The sequence below is a fragment of the Gymnoscopelus microlampas genome (assembly GCF_963454915.1).
Source record: "Gymnoscopelus microlampas genome assembly, chromosome: 8".
NCBI lineage: Eukaryota > Metazoa > Chordata > Actinopteri > Myctophiformes > Myctophidae > Gymnoscopelus > Gymnoscopelus microlampas.
The window spans coordinates 55471957-55495371 of NC_139945.1; the positions used below are offsets into that span (position 1 = coordinate 55471957).

The 23415-nt window shown below is 42.4% G+C and overlaps 1 protein-coding gene across 1 annotated transcript; it reads left to right on the top strand.

Moving 5' to 3' along the window:
- Positions 1 to 6247: 6247 nt before the first annotated feature.
- Positions 6248 to 8305, top strand: LOC311050658 (uncharacterized protein; the record flags this gene model as incomplete). Its single annotated transcript, XM_084064744.1, has 4 exons — positions 6248 to 6360; positions 7178 to 7642; positions 7819 to 7898; positions 8024 to 8305. The coding sequence occupies exons 1-4, from the start codon at positions 6300 to 6302 to the stop codon at positions 8303 to 8305; spliced, it is 888 nt and encodes a 295-aa protein (XP_083920870.1). The 5' UTR covers positions 6248 to 6299.
- Between the last annotated feature and the right edge of the window lie 15110 nt (positions 8306 to 23415).

Here is a 23415-nt window from a genome sequence, read left to right on the forward strand (position 1 = left end):
TTATTTGTGTTGTTTCTCAAAAGCGTGCATCCGTTGTCTGTCAACAACACGCGCGCCAACAACACAGCAGTCTGTGCCTTGACTTCTGTGCGCTCGCGTCGCTGTGCACTCAGTGCGCTCCTGACTCTCTCCCCAGCGGCAACCCTATATTTATGCGCGACCAGCACAAACATTGTCGCATAGTTGATGACGTCTGTGTCCACTGGGGAAGCACTATGTGCATGCCGCCACCTATAGGATCGGGGGGTATATATGCAAGTGTATTCGGGCGCGGTTAGAGACTTGGCCAGTGTGAATGCGGGCCAGCCAAGCGCACTCGGAAACGGAGCGGTCTGGAGTGCGCACCCGAAACCATAGTCTGAAACCGCCGTAAATCGCCGTCCCCTAGTCTGTTCCATCAAAAGGCTGGACTAGGCTATGGGTGTACTAGGCTTTACTGTTGTAGACTCTACTGGTCTCTAATAGACTGTTTTAAATTCCAGTAGGCTGTGCTGGTCTACAACGCTATATTAGGCTGTACAGGCAGATCTGTACTATGGTCTACAAAGGTTCATGCAAAACTATTGCTCGTGCACACACAAGCTATTGCCCGTGTACACAGTGGTTAGTCCCAATGGTCTGAGTATCTACAGGGCTGACAAGAGCCTAGCACAGCCTAATAGAGCCTATTAGAGTCTAGTACAGCCTAGTACAGCCTAATCTATCCTAGTCCAGCCTTATCAGTCCTAGCATAGCCTTGTACCCCCTCCCCTATTCTGTTCTCCAGAAGGCTGAAGTAGGCATGGGTGTACTAGGCTGTACTATACTAGACTCTACTGGTCTATAATAGGCTGTTTTAAGCTCTAGTAGGCTGTGCTAGGCTGTACTAGGCTCTATTAGGCTGTGCAAGGCAGATCTGTACAATGGTCTACAAAGGTTCATCCAAAACTATTGCTTGACTGTGCACACAAAAGCTATTGCCCGTGTACACGGTGGTTAGTCCCTATGGGTTGAGGATCTACAGGGCTGACAAGAGCCTAGCACAGACTAATAGAGCCTATTAGAGTCTGGTACCACCTAGTACAGCCTAACATATCCTAGTCCAGCCTTATCAGTCCTACCATAGCCTTGTACCCCCTCCCCTATTCTGTTCTCTCAAAAGGCTGGACTAGTCATGGGTGTACTAGGCTGTACTATACTAGACTCTACTGGTCTAATAATAGGCTGTTTTAAGCTCTAGTATGCTGTGCTAGGCTGTACTAGGCTCTATTAGGCTGTGCAAGGCAGATCTGTACTATGGTCTACAAAGGTTCATGCAAAACTATTGCTCGTGCACACACAAGCTATTGCCCGTATACACAGTGGTTTAGTCCCTATGGTTGAGGATCTACAGGGCTGACAAGAGCATAGTACAGCCTAATATAGCCTATTAGAGTCTAGTACAGCCTCATCTATCCTAGTCCAGCCTTATCAGTCCTAGCATAGCCTGGGTACCCCCTCCCCTATTATGTTCTCCCACCAGGCTAGACTAGGCTAGACCTGGGTGTACTAGGTTTTACTGTACTAGTCTCTGCTGGGCTCTAATAGTCTGCTTTCAGCTCTAGCAGCCTTTGCTAGGCTTTACTGGGCTCTAATAGGCTATAGAAGGCGAGTACTTTACTTTGCTACAAATGTTCAAGCAAAACTATTTCTCGTGCACACACAAGCTATTGCCCGTGTACACAATGGTTAGTCCCTATGGGTTGAGGATCTACAGGGCGGACAAGAGCCTAGTACAGCCTAATAGAGCCTATTAGAGTCTAGTACAGCCTAGTACAACCTAGTCTAGCCTAGTCCAGCTGTTCCATGCTAGTATAGCCTATACCACCCTCCCCTAGTCTGTTCTCCCAAAAGTCTGGACTAGTCTTGGATGTACTAGGCTGTACTGTACTAGACTCTACTGGTCTCTAATAGGCTTTTTAGTGGCGCTAGCCGCTCCATACCTGACTTTGTCCGTGTGCGTCAACGTTCTGATTGGTCAGGTGCGTCAACAAAGTGATTGGTCAAGCTTCACGTGACACATGGCTATAAACACATTATAAACACATATCGATGACAAAATGTATCAAAGGCGCCGCTACCTTCACACAGGGTTGTGATTTTTTAATCTCTAGTAGGCTTTGCTAGGCTGTACTAGGCTATATTAGGCTGTACAAGGCAGATCTGTACTATGGTCTACAAAGGTTCATGCAAAACTATTGCTCGTGCACACACAAGCTATGGCCTGTGTACACAGTGGTTAGTCCCTATGGTCTGAGTATCTACAGGGCTGACAAGGGACTAGTAAAGCCTAAAAGAGAGTATTAGAGTCTGGTACAACCTAGTACAACCTACTCTAGCCTTGTCCAACCTGTTCCATGCTAGTATAGCCTATAGAAATGATTTCATGTGCATGCCATAAGCAATGCACAACACGTCGTTGCAAATGCCGGAAATCTGGGTTACGATGCACAGCCATGTGTGCATGTCAGCAACGGAGTGATGATCAACCTCCTTGTATGAATGTGGTCTAGTGTCTAGACTTTCGTTCAACAATGGCCAATACAGTATCTTTAGAGTAATAAACCGTTATCTGTTATGGAGGCCGCTATTTTGCATATTTCGGAGTAGGCTGATTATTATATTATATTATATTATCATATTATATTACTTACAAATTCTGTACTCACATTGTAGAAACTGTATATAGACACTTCATTTGTCAATTTTGCTTGCCTGGCCACAGACTTATTGAAGATAAAGGTGCGAATTTGCCAATTTGGCAGCCATTCAGATATGCAGATTAGAAGGTCAAAAACTAAACATTTAGCATGGGGAAAAAGTATGTATTTTAGATGTCCTAAGGATGGCAAAAATACAGATAATTAGAAACAAAATAAGGGGGATGCACCTTTTGCACCGTTTGAGTACTACGGTACATGATTTTATGTAATGGTGGCCTCTAATTTGCATATTTATTTACATTTATTTACATTTATTACATTACAAATATCTTCCACACATTGTATGACCCTCAGAACATAAATATATACACTTTATTTGTCAGATTTGCTTGCTTTGTTATAGAGTTGTTTAAGAAATACTTCAAAATCGGCAGCCATTTTGAAATGCAAATTAGGAGGTTAAGCACTAAGAATTTTGCTTGGGAACAGTGTTTTTCTGATTCAGCACCCTTGAATTATGTAAAATGGCCTTGTTCCCAACTTTTACCCCCAAATGCCTCTAACAATCACATATTTCAGAAATCCCACCGGTCTAACATCCAAAAACAGACAAGGCCTCACTTTTGATCTTTTCGCCCCCCCAAAGGGTGCCCGGACCCCAGATTGGGAAACACTCGTCTCTGATGTTTTAAGAGTTCAATATCCATCCAATATGGATGAATGTATCATTGTGTATTGGTTTATTTAGAGTGATATCTGTCTGTCTGTCTGTCTGTCTGTCTGTCTGTCTGTCTGTCCTCTCTCTCTCTCTCTCTCTCTCTCTCTCTCTCTCTCTCTCTCTCTCTCTCTCTCTCTCTCTCTCTCTCTCTCTCTCTCTCTCTCTCTCTCTCTCTCTCTCTCTCTCTCTCTCTCTCTCTCTCTCTCTCTCTCTCTCTCTCTCTCTCTCTCTCTCTCTCTCTCTCTCTCTCTCTCTCTCTCATCTCTCTCTCTCTCTCTCTCTCTCTCTCTCTCTCTCTCTCCTCTCTCTCTCTCTCTCTCTCTCTCTCTCTCTCTCCAGAGTCAGTGAGGTTGGTGAATGGGACTAGTTCATGCTCAGGCAGAGTGGAGGTGAAGTCTAATCAGTCGTGGGTCTCAGTGTGTGAAGGTGACTTTGACCAGCAGGATGCAGAGGTGGTCTGTAGAGAGCTTGACTGTGGGACTCCTTCAGTCCTCCAGGGGGCGCTCTATGGAGAAATGAATGCATCAATGTGGACCAAAGAGTTCCAGTGTGAAGGCAACGAGTCTGTTCTCCTGGACTGTGGAACCTCAGACTCAACTAGAAGCACCTGCTCACCTGACAAGACTGTTGGACTCACCTGCTCAGGTAAATAACAAACTACATTATTTGATTATTTTTTGATAGGGAAAATATTTATGTTTCACTGATTACTCTCTTGTCTCTACAGAGTCTGATGATGTCAGATTGGTGGGAGGAGCCAGTCACTGTACTGGTAGACTGGAGATGAAACACCGGGGAGAGTGGAGACCAGTGGATGTTGATTCTGAGTGGAACCAGAACTCATCAGCTGTAGTGTGTAGACAGCTGGACTGTGGCTCTGCTGTTTCAATGAATAGGAGTTTGGGTTTTACAAATCAACATGTATGGGTGATTACATCTCCCTGTGTTGGATCTAAGTCCTCACTGAGGGAATGTGTAACATATGGGTCTTTTGCTTCCACTGAGAGACTGGAGGTGATCTGTTCAGGTAACACACAATGACTTAAACAATGACAAAAATCTTTACAGTAATTTACTAACCACATGAACATTAGCAACACTATTTTGGGGGCGAACAATTTGCAGAATTTACCGATCTACAAGGTCACAATGTGTCACAGAGCTTGCATATCGGCTATTTTCGCAAAGACATTTGCTGTAGAGGAAAAGAGGTGAGGGGTCCAATTATAGGCCTCTGTGGGACACGTGTCAAGTATATAAGGTTTAAGTCCATCCATCCATTCATCCATCCAGGACAGTAATACACAACTTTTCTTTTCCTTGGACACCTCCTACATCTGGCAAAAGCTGAGACCCCCACATGCACACACTTGTGTTTTTCACACATGTTAAGGGCCGTTTATGCTTAGGCTACCATAACTATAAATATATCGTTCACCATTTTCTTATTTTATAGTTGGTGTGAACTCTGCCATCCACTTGACTTAGAACTATTTTTAAAACTATATTTTTGTAGTTGTAGTTATAGTCATAGTGCTCAGTGTGAACAGCCCTTCAACCACTTCAGCTTTATACGTTGTTGTTGTTAGGGAGATAGTGAAAATACTCAATCTACAAGCTCAAAACGTTTCGCTAGCTCAAAACGTTTCGCTATGCAACACGTTGTGAGCTTGTAGATTGTCCATTATGTAACATGTTCTATTTTCTTTGGAAAATGTTTGACTATTTTTGTCTATTGTTGACAATAATAACCCAGGAAAGAAAGTTATAAATTTATGTAACATGTTTAAAACGTTGAACTACATCCAAAAACAGACAAGGCCTCACTTTTGATCTTTTCGCCCCCCAAAGGGTGCCCAGACCCTAGGTTAGGAAACACTTGTCTCTGATGTTTTAAGAGTTCAACATCCAACCAATATGGATGAATGTATCATTCTGTATTGGTTTATTTAGAGTGATATTTACCCCAACCCTCTGTCTGTCTCTGTCTCTGTCTCTCTGTGTGTGTGTGTGTGTGTGTGTGTGTGTGTGTGTGTGTCTGTCTTCTCTCTCTCTCTCTCTCTCTCTCTCTCTCTCTCTCTCTCTCTCTCTCTCTCTCTCTCTCTCTCTCTCTCTCTCTCTCTCTCTCTCTCTCTCTCTCTCTCTCTCTCTCTCTCTCTCTCTCTCTCTCTCTCTCTCTCTCTCTCTCTCTCTCTCTCTCTCTCTCTCTCTCTCTCTCTCTCTCTCTCTCTCTCTCTCTCTCTCTCTCTCTCTCTCTCTCTCTCTCTCCAGAGTCAGTGAGGTTGGTGAATGGGACTAGTTCATGTTCAGGCAGAGTGGAGGTGAAGTCTAATCAGTCGTGGGTCTCAGTGTGTGAAGGTGACTTTGACCAGCAGGATGCAGAGGTGGTCTGTAGGGAGCTTGACTGTGGGACTCCTTCAGTCCTCCAGGGGGCGCTCTATGGAGAAGTGAAGGCTCCGATGTGGACCAAAGAGTTCCAGTGTGAAGGCAACGAGTCTGTTCTCATGGACTGTAGAACCTCAGACTCAACTAGAAACACCTGCTCACCTGACAAGACTGTTGGACTCACCTGCTCAGGTAAGAGAAAAACTACAATTGTGGATTATTATTTCATAGTGAAAATATTCAGATTTCACTGTTTACTCTCTTGTCTCTCTACAGAGTCTGATGATGTCAGATTGGTGGGAGGAGCCAGTCACTGTACTGGTAGACTGGAGATGAAACACCAGGGAGAGTGGAGACCAGTGGGTGGTACATCTAAGTGGAACCAGAACTCATCTGCTGTAGTGTGTAGACAGCTGGACTGTGGCTCTGCTGTTTCAATGAAAATGAGTTTGGGTTTTACAGATCAATTTGTATGGAAGATTACATCTCCCTGTGTTGGATCTGAGTCTTCACTGATGGAATGTGGAACAAATGGGTCTTTTGTTTCCACCTACAGACTGGAGGTGATCTGTTCAGGTAACAAACAATGACTTCAATGATGACAATCATTTTGCTTGAACACCTCCTACATTTGGCAAAAGTTGAGACCCACACATGCACACACTTGTGTTTTTCACACATGTTAAAGGGCTATTTCACTTTCAAAAAAACTTTTGGTCATTTTATCATCTACTCAGGCCTTTGTGAGCCCCCCAGACAGTTTTTAAGTTGCTCGATTCAGTATATAGATATTTGATATTCAATTTATCAGACACGCCCCCTTCCTATACAAACACATTTTAACTTCAAACTCCATTTTAACCATGTTAGATTCATCTAAAACACCCGTCCTTGCTTCTGGTGACTCATACCGCCCCCCTAATACGCGAGGGGCCGTGTTTTTTTAATTATTTTTTCAATTATTTTTAATATTTTTTTGGGAAAATGAAAAAAAATAAATTCAATACAAAAATAAAATAAAATAAATGGAAAAATGTATCGGAAAAACACGGCCCCCTCACACATTAAGAGGGCAGGGTGAGCCACCAGAACCAAGGACGGGTGTTTTTGATGAATCTAACATGGTTAAAATGGAGTTTGAAGTTACAATGGGTTTGTATAGGAAGGGGGCGTGTTTGATAAAATGAATATCAAATATCTAAATACTGAATCGAGCAACTTAAAAACTGTCTGGGGGGCTCACAAAGGCCTGAGATGATGATAAAATGACCAAAAGTTTTTTTAAAGTGAAATATCCCTTTAAGGGCCGTTAAGGGACTATAACTATAACTATCGTTCACCCTGTCTTGTTAGAGATCTTTTGCTTCAGCCAATCACCTCTGTCTTGTTACAGATCTGCTGTTTAAGCCAATCATCACCCTCTTCCCCTCCATAAACGGGGTTTCTGATGGCCAGCAGCACGGGCAGCAGGTGTTGGAGGGTTCTGACTTCACGATCAGCTGCTCCATCCAGCCACAGTACCCAGGAGGCTCCTTCCACCTCACCTTCACTGGATCCAACACAACACACACCCACACCCGGCCAGCTGTCAATCACTCTTCTGATTTCCTGTTTTCTGCAGCAGACCACACCCACCGAGGGAACTACAGCAGTTTCAACACGACACAAAACTACACCCAGCCAGCTGTCAATCATTCTGCCAACTTCCTGTTTGCCGACTTCCTGTTTCCTGCAGCAAACCACACCCACCAAGGAAACTACAGCTGTGTTTATCACGTCAATGTTGTTATAAATCACACCAATGTGTCTTCTCATGACTTCTCCTCTGAGAGCGAGATCCTCTCTCTCACAGTCACAGGTAACTTGAATGAAATGGACTTTTCTAGTAAATCTCAATCAAAGAAATTACATGAATTGATGAATGCATCTATTGTATGATGTGCAGTATATCAAATTACAAAATACATGCTGTTTATTAGAGCTGTTCCTTACATGATGTGTGGTGATGTTCTAACGCTCGTATTTATCTCACAGCTTCTCATCTGACAGCTAACATCTTCAAAGTTACATTCTTAATGCTGTTGCTGCTGGTGATAATCAGTGTCTTCTGGAAGGTACTTTTTTAATGTTTATTCATTACCAGACTGCAATGTAAATAAAGTAGTTACACTATTACTTACTATAAGATAGCCTGATCTATTCCAGTAAGATAAAGTTGGATGCTGCTGTGTTTCTCCAGGCCACCAGAAGGCAGAGGGCAGGAGTGGAGAACGTGGAGCTGGTTTATTATAATGTAGGACAGGATAATGTTGACATAGTTTACTATAATGTTGCTGGTTCCGCTGCTGAAGAAGAAGAATACCACCAGTATGAAGAGATAAATCTCCAAGGTGTTTCTGAAGCTGGATCCAGTGAAGGGACAGAATACCACCAGCACACAGAGATAGATCTCCAAGGTGTTTCTGAAGCTGGACCCAGTGAAGAGACAGAATACCACCAGTATGAAGAGGTGGATGTCTAAGCAGGTTCTGAAGCTGGACCCAGTGAAGATGCAGGAGTCCAGGACACATAAGAAGGATCTCCCTGGAGCTCAGATCACATTCATCACATCACCTCAGTCTTACCAACATTACCCAGGTGACATCACTCTTGTAAACTGACTTGATACTGGAGACTACATTCAGCCATGTTTGTGCCACAACTCCAGTTAAGTCCAATAAATAGTAATAACTATTCCCAACTGAGTTTATCCAAAACCTGGAAGAGATTTTAGCCAAGACCAACTTTTAAACCTGCCCTACCTGCTTCTCCATGGCTTTCTGTCAGAAAAGGGGCGGCGCAAGGTTCAAATGACATCAAAAACCTGGTGTTAAAATGGTGTTACAGCAACTTCACTCACAAAACCTCACACAAGTTTTTGTGAGGTGACGGTTAGGTTTAAGGTTAGGTTTAGGCATAGTTTTATGAGGTTAAGGTTGGGTTTAGGCACAGTTTTTGTGAGGTTAAGGTTAGGTTTAAAGACGTGGTGCCGTGATTTTCAGTGATTTTCAGTGATGCAAAACATAATCATCAGGTATGGTTATATTAGGAGGAAGATTTTTTTCAAAAAAGCACCTCCTCCACCACCTTAGCACCACCCACCTGTCCTAGTCCCTCCTCCTCCTCATGCCCACACCTGTTGTGTTATGATAATGAGGGGGAGGGTATGTTTTTACTATGTCACTAAAGCGCTGTTTTTCTATTGGCACGTTTGACCCTCAAGGTTTCAGCCTCCAGGTAGAAATTCAAAATAGTCAGAGAAGACATAAAACACCATAAAAACACCAACGGGGGGCTTAATGAAGTTTAGTTGCTTTAAAAAAAAAGGGCTCCCATTATTGCCCTTATAGCCTTCATTTGAGTACTGTTATTGCATTGGAGAATAATACAATCAACTTGACATGCATTTGCATCACTGAACTCTGCTAAGCAATGTGGTCTATACCAGGGGTCGCGCTATAGGATTGTAATCTGCTGGTCCCAATGTCCGGAATGATTCAAATGTATCAGACATCTGATAAAAAATACCGGTCATAATTATGTTGAAGCATTAATTACAAGCAGGTGTGTAAATACAGCCTAACACTTAGGCCTACAGCATTATATTTTGGATTGAGCTATTTGAACATGAACCATGATGAACGAGTAAGATACACATTTTATATAGGCTACAGTAGCAGGGTCATCTTGCACAAATACATTAATTACCTACATTACCATTTGCGCATGCTGCGTGCGTAATGGTTTCTCAATGATCAATTGCGCTTGAACGCATTTTCTAATCAAAGGGCACTGCAAAATAAATGGGCATTTCAAATTAATCCTAAAGTGGATCAGCTGACCTGTTAAGGTAATACATTATAGACCACTACTCACTCACAGGAGGTTATACTGTATAGTTAGGCAGTGGCAGAGCCTTATAGGCAGTTGATGCCTATTTCACCTGGATGCCACAGTTGCAGTAGCCTATAGCTGTTAAGAGTATTTACGCATCTGTGTTGGATATTTCATCTTCAACTTGCATTGTTGTTAAACTGTAGGGCAGGGGTCTTCAACATGTTCAGGCTAAGGACCCCCTAGCTGAGAGAGAGATGAAGCAGGGACCCCCTCTATGTTGTATACAATTGTGTTTTAGATTAAACCTTTTTTGTTTACTTGGTCTGCCCTTTTTCCCTCTACACCTATACCTCTTTGGCAAAAATAGCAGATCTACAAGCTTGTGAGCTTGTAGATCTGCTAAGTTCTCCTCAGAAAAAGGGATGCTAGCCTAGGGTTCAAGTGGTTAAGGTAAAAAATAATAATTATATCACACAAAGATTTGGCGGACCCCCTGTAGTAACTCTGAGGACCCCCCAGGGGTCCCGGACTCCCTGTTGAAGACCCCTGCTGTAGGGCAACTTGCCAACTTTACTCACAAGTGCCCTTGTAGTGGGTGCAGTACGTTAGTCCGACAGCGCATTCCTCCGACAGCGCAGCGCTCCGACGTTTCCAATACTAAACCCGAACCAAACCCGCACCCTAACCCTAACCGCACGCGGATGCCACATAGTCGGAGAAAAGGTCTGTCGGATTAACGCATGCCTCCCCTTGTAGTAGCCTAGTGTCTCAGACAACTCGAAATGATACAACTTGTGTTTGACTGTTAAATACACAACTTTATATAATATAACCGGACCACGGCCTCTGTCTGACTGTCGTGCAGACAACAGATATGCCGCAACAACTACGCAGCAGCAAAAACAACTATCTTTTTCCGGTCATACCTTTATAATGAAGTGTCTCCCATTTACCTCCCAATGCAGCACATTTTACACTGGTTATTATTAACAGGAAATAGGTGTAACTTAACAGCGTGTGATGTGACACGTAATCTTTCTCTCTTTCCCAGAAACACACACGCTGTTAAGAGAGAGAGAAAGAAAGAGAGAGCGAGAGAGAGAGTGAGAGCTTGCAAAGCCGCTCACAGCACGTCTCCGCATTTGACACAGACTGGTGTAAAGTAAATGAGTACATTTACATAAGTACTGTACTTAAGTACAATTCCCAGTCACTATTCCCCTCGCTGTATATATAAATACTATATCAAAAATAACGGAGTAACGCACCATGTAGTAACGGTAACTGAGTTACTGAATTAAAAAAATAATGTACTAGTACTAGTTACTGAAAAAAATAACGGTGTTACACTAACGCGTTACTTGTAACGCGTTAGTCCCAACACTGCATGTTGTTACATCATCAGTGTAACAGCAGTGTGTCTATAGTGTGAATATCACACTGACATGTTGTTACATCATCAGTGTAACAGCAGTGTGTCTAATGTGGGAGGTCTTATAGCTAGCTAGCCAGCTAGGCTACAGTAGGTCTAATACTAGGAGTTGATTGGATGTTGATTATTATGTGATTGTTAATTAGTTCATTATTCATTCAGTTCATGGAGTGTCACCACCAGAGTCTGAGCTAGAGATCTATTGATCTGTTGTATGGATCTGGTTGGGTTGTAAGATCAGTTTCTGTTGGGAGGATAGAACTCCCAGGTTTGTTGATACATTATATTACATTACATTATGTTTTTTTTATATATCCACTTCTTACTCTTAGATGTTCAAGGTGATTTATAACCACTGATTTTGAGAATATTAATAGTAAAATAGTGTTGAAGTTACCATTATCATTTTAATGTCAATATATTTGTATTCTGTTTTATTTTTAGGAACAAGTTATGTGCAGTAAGCTATAGTGTACATCATTGTTTAAGATGATTTATAAGCTTTGCTTTTGAGAGTATTTTAATAGTTACATTATCATGTCATGTATCATGTTATTGTCAATAAATAGCATTTGCATTATTATTTTTTTTTTTTTTAAAGAACCAGATTAGTTATGAGCAGTAAGCGCTTAGTGTACATCAGCATGTTATTGTTTAATATTATTTATGAAACCATTAAAAATAAACAGTTTGATGAAACTTTTATTCTTGTATTTTCAAACAGTTGAATTTATTAAAAACATGTAATGTTATTTTTTTCTTGAACCTTGAGAAATAAAAAATAAAACTTGATGAAAATAAGTCTTCTCTCCTCGATGTGTCTAGATCAGGGGTGTTCAATGATTTCCAGCCCAAGGACCCCTTAGCTGAGAGAGAGATGAAGCAGGGACCCCCACTAAATATTTTAGAGATGAGAGAGATGAAGCAAGGACCCCCTCTACATATTGTATAGATGAGATAGAGATGAAGCAGGGACCCCCACTAAATATTGTATAGGTGAGAGAGAGATGAAGCAAGGACCCCCTTTACATATTGTATAGATGAGAGAGAGAGATGACGCAGGGACCCCCTCTACATATTGTAGATGAGAGAGAGATGACGCAGGGACCCCCTCTATATATTGTATACCATTGTGTTGTAGATTAAACCTTTTCATAGATTTCATAGATTAGAAGATTAGTTTGACAGCACTGTCATCAGTGTTAGTTTCCACAATATCTTTTCTATTAATATGCTGGATTCATGTTAATATGTATTTTCAGACATTTAACCACTTAAACCCTCAGCACTTAGTATACTTGACCTTTGGCCCTGAACTTGTCTGGCCCCCCCTCAATAACAAACCTCTTTACCGAAAATAGTCGATCTACAAGCTCACGCGTTGTGAGCTTGTAGATCTGCTATTTTTGGAGAATGTTCCCCTCCAAATGGGGTTCAAGTGGTTAATGTTAATGTAAAACAAAAGTTCTTATCACACAAAGATTTGGTGCCCACCCCCCTGCAGTAACTTTGAGGATTCCCTATGGGTCCCGGAACCGCTGTTGTAGACCCATGGTCTAGACAGTGTTTCTCAAACACTGGGTCGGGTTTTATTATTAAATGCATCGTTTCATGTGATGTACGTCCCATGATGTGATATGACTCATTTGACGTCATCTAGAGGTGTGAATCTTCACTGGCCTCTCTATCTAGCCCAGTGGTCTCAACCTTTTCAGGCCGTGACCCCCCAAAATAATCATAATCGTTGCTGTCTGGCAGGCACCAGCTAACTCCATTTCGACACTTTTGCATTTTTTTCCATAAATCAGGGCCATTGAACAACCTTTAGGTCTGTGTGTTGGTAAAAAAAATATTGAACCAATGAAAAGCATTAAAAAGCGCTTCGGACGAACCAGCTAATTCGATCCTCAAAACTGTCTGCTAAACCAGCTACTCCACCGGAGTTAGCTGGTTTAACTGACTCCAGGCTCCACCCCCTTTTGACCTCCAACCTCATTGTGAGCTTGGCGGTCCATTCAGCTGTTCTTATCAATGATGAACAAAACCATCTAACTCCACTTTTTGTCATTTCCTGAAAAAGGAACATATTGGAGTTAGCTGGTTCCTGCCGGACAGCAGAGATATATGATATATGGACCCCCCCCCCCCCAAGAGATACTGTAGCACATATGGTAAAATGGTAAATGGACTGCATTTATATAGCGCTGTTCTCCAAAGCGCTTTACAATGTATTTCACATTCACCCATTCACACACCGGTGGCGGAGGAGACCATGCAAGGCACCCACCTGCTCGTCGGGAGCAGTTAAGGGTTCAGTGTCTTGCTCAAGGACACTTCGACATACAATAAATAATCTAATTCATTATATAATAATTATATATAATAACAAATAAACAATGAATGCATTTAAACACAAAAATAACACACCTCCTTAGAGACTCGAAGCTGCACACCTCTCCCAGCAGACAACAGAATGACAGAGAGTGAGCAGCTCACCCCTATATAGCCCCATGGCCCCTCCCACCAGAACGAACCAAATAATTAGGGGGATTTCTGATACTGTCACCAGTGTTCCTCTTCAACACCTGTTACAAAACCTTGTCCTCAGACAAGATGGTTTGGCCCAAATTGGCATGATCAGTGATTACAGGTGCGTCTCCTGACAACCCTATAAATTGGCCGGAACCCCACCCTGGCTCTTTTAGGATCCAGTGAAGAGCCATGGTGAGAGAGAGAATGGTGGTCTGTTCGTCCATACAACCTACCAATTGTGCACCATTCGCAGGCCATGTGTCAAAACAGTGACAGTGTGTGGTCACACTGTCACTGTCACACTGTGTGTGTGTGTGTGTGTGTGTGTGTGTGTGTGTGTGTGTGTGTGTGTGTGTGTGTGTGTGTGTGTGTGTGTGTGTGTGTGTGTGTGTGTGTGTGTGTGTGTGTGTGTGTGTGTGTGTGGTACGATATCACACCTCCCCCTCATCAAGTCGCATATGGTTCCTGTCAACATTTCAGAGGAAACATTCACACGCACGCACGCAGGCACACACACAGACAAACACACACACGCACACGCACACACAAGCTAGGTGGACATGGGGTTAGGTGACAGCTAGCAGCTGGCATGGTAGGAGATAACAAGCAGCTAGCATGGTAGCAGACATCTAGCAGCTAGCATGGTAGCAGACAGCTAGCATGGTAGCAGACAGCTAGCAGCTAGCATGGTAGCAGACAACTAGCAGGTAGTATGGTATTAGACAGCTAGCAGCTGACATGGCAAAAGATAGCTAGCAGCTAGCATGGTTGCGGAAAGCTAACAGCTAGCATGGAAGCAGACAGCTAGCATGGTTGCAGCTAGCATGGTGGAAGACAGTTAGCAGCTAGCATGGTAGCAGACAGCTAATAGCGAATATGGTAGCAGACAGCTAGCAGATAGCATGGTAGCAAACAGCTAACAGTTAGCATGGTAGCAAACAGTTAACAGCTAGCAAGGCAGTGGACAGCTAGCAGCCAGCACGCTAGCAGCTATCTAACATGGTAGAAGACAGCTAGCAGCTAGCATCGTGGCAGACAGCTAGCAGCTAGCTTGGTAGCAGACAGATAGCATGTAGTATGGTAACAGACAGATAAAACAGCTAACATGGTAGCAGACAGCTAGAAGCTAGCATGGAAGCACACAGCTAGCAGTTAGCATGTTAGCAGACATCTAGCATATAGCATAGTATTAGACAGCTAGCAGCTGGCATGGCAAAATATAGCTAGCAGCTAGCATGGTAGCAGAGAGCTGACAGCTAACATAGAAGCAGACAGCTAGCACGGTAGCAGCTAGCATGGTAGAAAACAGCTAGCATGGTAGCAACTAGCACACAGCTAGCAGCTAACATGGTAGCAGACAGCTAGCATGGTAGCAGCTAGAATGGTAGAAGACAGCTGGCACGGTCGCAGACATTTAGCAGCTAGCATATTAGCAGACAACTAGCAGGTAGCAGACAGCTAACAGCTTGCATGATAGCAGAAAGCTAGCAGCTAGCATGGTAGCAGACAGCTAAAAGCTAACATGGAAGCAGACAGCTAGCAGCTAGGCATGGTAGCAGACAGCTAGCAGCTAGGTAGCAGACAGCTAGCAGGTAGCATGGTAGCAGACAGCTAGCAGCTAGCATGGTAGCAGACAGCTAACAGCTTGCATGGTAGCAGACAGCTAACAGCTTGCATGGTAGCAGACAGCTAACATGGTAGCATGGTAGCAGTCAGCTAACAGTTAGCATGTTAGCAGAAAGCTAGCAGCTAGCATGGTAGCAGACAGCTAACAGCTAACATGGAACCAGACAGCTAGCATGGTAGAAGACAACTAGCATGGTAGCAACTAGCATGGTAGCACACAGCTAGCAGATAGCTAGGTAGCAGACAGCTAGCAGATAGCTAGGTAGCAGACAGCTAGCAGCTAGCATGGTAGCAAACAGTTAGTAGCTAGCATGGTAGCAAACAGCTAGCATCTAGCAAGTAGCAGACAGCTAACAGCTAGCCAGCATGGTAGCAGACCAGTGTGTGTGTGTGTGTGTGTGTGTGTGTGTGTGTGTGTGTGTGTGTGTGTGTGTGTGTGTGTGTGTGTGTGTGAGACAAAACTGCCCTTTCAAAGGCATTCAACAGCCTTTTCTGATATCTACTTGCTTCTAACTTTCTAACTTAAAGTTGTTCTGTGCAAATTTCCAAAAAACGACTTTTAGCAGCCTCTGCTGGTCATTACCGTCACTGCATGCCGTTCGTTTATCCTCTGTTACCCAGAATTCCATTCGTTTTCACCGGAAGACGGAAGTGTTTCAAAAAGCGTTCTTTTAATTGTTTTATACGATCTGTGGATCGTGTGGAACTTAGCCAGTGGAGCTTTAGTTACCGTGAGCTGTGTTTTCTTTTTCTGTTTTTTTTTCGTTCTTCAAATCATACAATCTCTTAAAATCAGCGTGAGTTTCCTTTTGTTATTAGCGCGGTAGTTCCTGGCCAAACAGGAAACCGGCGCGGTAGTTCCTGGCCAAACAGGAACCCCGTGGATTTCCGCTTCCATTTCCGGCCAGATTACGTCATTTTCGAGGGAAAGTCATGCTCGACGGGCGTTCAATAGAAAATATATAAATAAAAGGCTTTCGGGGGTGAAATTCTTGGAGTGGGTGTTGTGAAACATTTGCCACTCACAAAAGATATACAATTTAACTTTGGTTTTACTGAAAACGTTACCTAGTATTACTTTAATTTCCGCAGCATTTGTTCTATTTTTCTTATCTGAAATCTAGATTTTCAAACACCATTAAACAGTACTTAAACATTCCTCAACCCATAACTGTTTTGTGCTTCAAACCACCAATCCCTTTACAAAAAAATAATAAAAGTAAATAATATTTTTAGACGTATTTTCAACCTTCCGTTTAACTTGTAAATTCCTCAAATAATTACAACAATATGTTTTCTAATATATCTTCAAAATACTGAATTTTCCAAGCAATCCATGCAAGCGTTTTATTTTTATGTCAAAACGACCGCTGCTCCACTTTTCAACACCATGCTGTTTATCACAGATATTTTTATAAAATTAGAATTCACTTTCACAACAACTTCTACTATTCTTATTTAAATACTACAATTCCTCATTTAATTTTACACATAAGGTCAACAGTTGTCCCGCATGGCAACATCATTTTTAGTCATTATAACGTCAGCCGAAAGTTCATTTTCCAAACAGGCAGCTTATTTTTTTTCCCCCACACTCCCAACCAACTTCTAATATTCTTATTTAAATACTACAATTCCTCCTTTAATTGTACACAAAAGGTCAACGGTTATCCAGCATGGCAACATAATTGTTAATCATTATAACGTCAGCAGAAAGTTCACTTTCCACACAGCCAGCTTTTTTTTTTAATTTCCCACACTTCCAAACAACTTCTAATATTCTTATTTAAATACTACAATTCCTCCTTTAATTTTACACAAAAGATCAACAGTTGTCCTGCATGGCAACATCATTTTTAGTCATTATAACGTCAGCCAAAAGTTCATTTTCCAAACAGCCAGCTTCTTTCCCCCACTCTTCCAAACAACTGCTAATATTCTTATTTAAATTCCAGCACTATATACCCTTATACTACTACCACACACACACACACACACACACACACACACACACACACACACACACACACACACACACACACACACACACACACACACACACACACACACAGTAGGTGTAAAGGGGTTAGGTGTAGGAGGGCTCAGGGCAGTGCCAGGTGGTGGGTCTTGCTCGGTGTCAGGGGTTAGACAGCAGGGTAGTGAGCTAGCAACTAGTAGCTAGCATGGTAGCAGACAGCTAGCTGGTTGGCAGTGTGCCAGGGGTTAGACAGCAAGGCAAACTGCCCCCAGGTTACTGTAGGTCATGCACTAAACTCCTTTAAGTTCCACATTAACCTATAAGTAATTGCATTAAAGTGTTGTGTGTAATATTTTCCATTTCAGAGCCACGGTGAAGCTACAGGAAGACGTGGTGAATAACAGCTTCATGTCAGCAAGAAAACTGTGACGTTGCAGAGAAACCACATGATGTGCAGTACCTAATGATGATCTACTGATGGAGAGGAGAGATAAGGTGTTAAAAATATAAATAACATGTACCTATTGGTAAGACACTGATGGAGTGCAGAGATAAGGTGTCACACAAAAATACCCCAATGAACTTGAGTAAACACAGACTGGACATTAAATACAATGCAGTGTAGTAATTAAAACAGGTCATGTAAACTTGCATGTTTATATATTGACCCGCAGGCCACATTAAGTGAAGGTGGGGGCCGCTAGTTGCCCATGTATTGTATCTATACAGGGAGAAAAGGTCATCCACTAAACACTCCATTCAGTTCCACAAACACGTCTTAACATTAAAGGTGATCTAAAGGACCTTCTCTGTTGCTGCTCCTAAACTCTAGAATAATCTCCCATCATACATAATCCAACCCCACCATTGAATATTTAAATCCAACCTAAAGGCCTATATATTCTCTATTGCTCCCCCCCCCCCCAAAGTGGGGTCCAGCCAGGGACCCTCAGAGTAACTTGAGGGGGGTCTAAATGGACTCTTACAGGTTGGTGCATAGGTTATTCAAATGAATATGTTTGAGAACCACTGGTCTAAAAAAGACGATGTACTTTGGGTCAACTTGTGTTGTTTTTTAATGTGCAATTATATACAAATAAAGGTGACTTGACTCTGTGAAGGACAGAGAGGTGTTTTATTCAGGGCTGCTGGGAAGGAGCCACAGCTGCAGCCTGTTGGTTGTTCCTCCCTCTTCTCAGCTGTGCTGAGTTGCCTGATGAGCAGGGCCAGACCCCAGGTCTGTGGACCCCCTGGGTCTAAGATCACCTCAGGGCCCCCGCACACATATTCTAAACCCACAGCCAGAGCCAACCTACGCAGTTTATGCACATAGAATGTGCACACAATCCACTGAGACACGATGAAGCTACAGGAAGACGTGGTGAATAACAGCTTCATGTCAGCAATAAAACTGTGACGTTGCAGAACCACATGATGTACAGCACCTAATGATCATCTACTGATGGAGAGGAGAGATAAGGTGTTAAAAATAAAAAAAACACATGCACCTGATTATCTTCGACTGATGTTGTAAAAAAAAATAACTTGAGTACAAACAGACTAGACATTAAATGCAATTGAGTGTAGCAATTAAAACAGGTCATGTAAACATGCATGTTTATATATTGACCCGCAGGCCGCATTAAATGAACGTGGAGGCGTTGCCCATGTATCGGTTAGGTGTAAAGGGGCTAGGTGTAGAGGGGTTAAGGATATAGGTGTACATGGGTTAGGGTTAGGTGTAAAGGGGTTAGATTTAAACGGGTTACGTGTAAATGAGAATTGTTGAAATAATGGGTATTGTTCCAAAAGGCCAGTGTAAGTTTTTTAAAACGTCATAGACCCCCATATTGACTTTCCTTAGGCCATGGAATCAAATCATTCAGTCCTACAGGGACACTGCTATGAGAATGTTTTGACTTGAATTAAATTGTCATAATTGTACATCATTATAATAATTAGTATTTTCTTTCTAATGATTTCAAGTGAATTAAAAATTTCCCCTGGGGGTCAATGGTTCCCACTTTGAAGACCACTGCTTTAGCGGCCATCAACAGATGGGTCTTCAATCAAGACGAGTATACTTTAGCATGGATGAAAAATAATACTCTCCCTTCAAACATGTTGTATTGAATGCAGTATTACACATGAATTGGAGACCTATCGATTTCAGTGACTCGAGAGGCGACTGCTTTTAGTTAGTTGAATTACGTCATGTAGGCTATTTCTTCAAGCCAACTGATTGTCAAGGTGTGGTACAGGAGGAGTAGGACTCAAATGCAGAACGACAGATACAGGCCGAGCAGTGAATATTCAAGAGGTTTATTTCTCAAAAAACCCACACTGGGAAATCACAAGGAATCATGGACTTAGGTATACACTAGAATTATCAAAGACTTGGAAAACACATGCTCTGAAATAAAAATTAAAACAACATTAACACCCATGTTCATGTTCAACAATTTGGCACATAGTACAAACAATGACACAAACTGAATTAACTAAAGAACAGAAGCATAAAACCTGGTGAATAACAACTTCATGTCAGCAAGAAAACTGTGACGTTGCAGAGAAACCACATGATGTGCAGTACCTAATGATCATCTATTGATGGAGAGGAGAGATAAGGAGTTAAATACATTTAAAAAAATAACTTGAGTACAAACTGTCTGGACGTTAAACAGAGTGTAGCAATTAAATCAGGTCATAAACTTGCATGTTTATATATAATGTAATTGCTGCAATGATGGTTATGTCGTTGTATGTCAAATAGTGAAAATAGCCGAACTGCAAGCTCACAACGTGTTGTATCGTGACACGATGTGAGTACTCACGTTGTGAGTATAGGACAGAGGCTCTACATTAATGTCCTCCTGGTGGGGGCTCCTCACTGGCAGGTGAGTCAGTAGGATACAACACAGTGACAACACAGAGAAATGTGTGTGGGGAGGAATCAATTGGTATAATGACTAAATTGGAGAGAAAAAGGGGTACAAAGCAAAAAAAAACTAACAAAAGTAGAAAAACTGCTTATCGGAGGCTGTGTTCATGACTTGAGGCATTTTGTTCAAAGCGAACCATTCCTGCAAACTTAAGATGCTAAATTCTAGCCAATCAGGATGGAATATGAAAAATCGGGCAGATCCGTCTTGATCACATGACTATGGAGATACTGTGTAACGATGTGCCTGATGTTTGGACAAAATCTGTAGGAGTAATATCAAAAACTGTGTTTTGCAGTTGGTGGCGCTAAAACAGGCCATTGTGAAAAAAATGTGGGTCAGAGGTTCTGCTCTGGCATCCAAGGAGTGTGCGCACACAGTTTCACGTCGATCGGGCCGATCGGGCCAACGGTGACGGAGACACACACACACACACGCACACACGTACCCTCTTCTTAGAAGGCTTGCCTCTGAGGTACAGCGTGCACATGAGCTGCAGCATGTTTTAAGCAAAAAACAAAAAGAAATACACTGAAAAAAGGTATTATTTTGTCGAGGCAGCCTATCGGGGGCCTTTCTTTCTTTCTTTGGCTGCTGTCTGGATGAAGTTATTTTGCATTTATTCCCTCTCTTTGTTCTGTGTTATTAGACAGTATCTTTTGTCTCTTTTTTGCGCCGCAGTGTGTGTTTGAATTCCAACGCCGTTTTTTTTTTTTTAAATCATCACCACACCTGTTATTCTCTCTGCCGTTGACAAAACCTCATGAACAAAGCAGGTGGATTCCTAACTCTCTGCTAGGATGCTGGACTAATTCATCTCTGTTTCTCTCTTCTTTGTGTGTGTTACAATGGCTGTATCATCACGGGACTACACGGTACACAGTCAAACTCCATAGTGCTCCTTTTGACTCGGAGAGGGTGCAAAGAAACAGAACCAAATGGCAATGGTGGAAAAAGTACTAACATTTTTAGCGGCACTAGCCGCTCTATACCTGACTTTGTCCGTGTGCGTACGTCAACGTTCTGATTGGTCAGGTGCGTACGTCAACAAAGTGATTGGTCAAGCTTCACGTGACACGTGGCTATAAACACATTATAAACACATCGATGACAAAATGTATCAAAGGCGCCGCTACCTTCACACAGGGTGTGATTTTTTTACTTAAAGAGCACGGAAAGCAAAATAAATATGATACAATATGTATTCCCAGTTTGTCACAGCTCAGAGGAATGTGTTATTAACCAACAGACCAAATTTGAATGGTGAAAAAAATCGCCAAGTTTAGAAACTCATGTTTCAAAATGGATGAAAAACAATGCATTTTGTTCCTGGCCTCTCTGCTTCGGACTGTAGGGGCGTGTCCAGCACAGCTGAAGCCACGCCCACTCAAGGAAGTATCTCTCGCTTCAGCTCCGCCTCCGTCCAAAGAGGGTTTATTCCTAACGTCGCGTCACCAGGCTTTCCTCCACCGAGTCTCTCGTGTGTGTGCGTGTGCGCTGTGTGCGCGTGCCCGTGCCCGCTTGAGTTTGACGCGCGTGCCCGCTTGAGTTTGACGCGCGCACCCGTGTGTGTGTGTGTGTGTGTGTGTGTGTGTGTGTGTGTGTGTGTGTGTGTGTGTGTGTGTGTGTGACTGTGTGTGTGACTGTGTGTGTGTGTGTGTGTGTGTGTGTGTGTGTGTGTGTGCGCGCGCGCGCGCGTGCGTGTGCTCCACGCCCACATGGAAGACAAGCGTTGCAGCTGACTGCTTTGTTGACTCGCCCGGTCTGATTCAAACAGAAGAATGGCTGCCTCAAATAGTTTTATTGGAAATGTACAGCCATACATGTTTGAGCCTCCAGAACCCGACGAACCAGATGAGGTTGAGCAACCTCAAATGCAAATCTTTTTTCCCTATACCATTATTACAAGTTATAAACTGTACTACTGAGTAGCATACCTAGGCTATTGATAAAAAGCATAGAACAAAAACACATTTTGTATTTTACCAGTTTTGTTTTGCCAGTGTAAATCACTGATCAAACTGGCAGCCATCATGTTTTTAGTTTTGTTGCCTAGCAGAAAACATTGCAACAAAACGTTGTGCTCTGAGCTGTTCAGATATCTTTACTGTGCGACTTCATATAATTAATATTCCATTGGTTGACAACATATTTAGTAACACTGTGGCTTAGATCAGTGGTTCTCAAACTTTTTCATGTCAAGGACCCCCAAATTGACACTTATTAGCCCACGGACCCCCATTTCAAAAGATATGCCAGGGACCCCCACGGCTCTAGCAGTGATTCTCAACCATTTTAATTTCAAGGACCCCCCAGTTTGACATACATTAGGGCTACATTTAATGGCATTTCTATCACTTGGGCCGCAATTGATAATGTAAAATCTTTGTCAATCTAACTCTGAGAGTGTACAAATGGAACCAAATGCACCCTAACGGGTCCATTTGGTTCCATTTGTACACTCTCAGAGTTACAGACCCTCAAGGGTCCATTTGGTGCCTAATCTATCATTTAGCTGGGGACCCTCTGGAACTCCCTCAAGGACCCCTGGGGGTCCCCGGACCCCACTTTGAGAACCAATGGCTTAGATTGCATGTTGACATATTTGTATTTTTTTGACCTGGTATCCTATAGTTTTCAATGTACAGATTATTTTAATAGCATATTGACTGACGCTAGGTTCTTGATTTACATGGGATACTAGTTTCTTTAGGCACTACACTGTCTCTCTGCTTTCTATGTACAGTATGTGATTACCTTGCTTATTTAGTCCTGTAGCAGAGGCCCTCAGATTTTGAGATACCCCCACCCGAGTTAGAACAAAACACAACCATGTTTTCTTATATTTAGGGTCTCCCATTAGTGAAATGGATTGTTGTGAAATTTTATTTTGGGGCAAAATTAGTTTTTTTGGCTATTCTTTAGAACTACCTCAATCTCTGAAAAAGGCAAATCCGAATAGGGCAAAGGTGACCAAATATGCTATAACCTGAGAATGCTCACTCTTATCTTCATCAAATGTGCTGAGGTATGAACCAGGTGTCTACCCTACATCACCAAAGAGTCAGAATGTAACTTACCTAAAGAAATACTGAAATATAGTCCTTTAAACATACTTTTAGTTTAGGCGGAAATGGTACCTTTGTAGTGTGGACTCCTCTACTTTCCCTCATTTAGAAAAACAACATACATTTATGTCAAACAAGCTGTTACTGCATAGCCTAAGATGCTATTAAACAGTAACC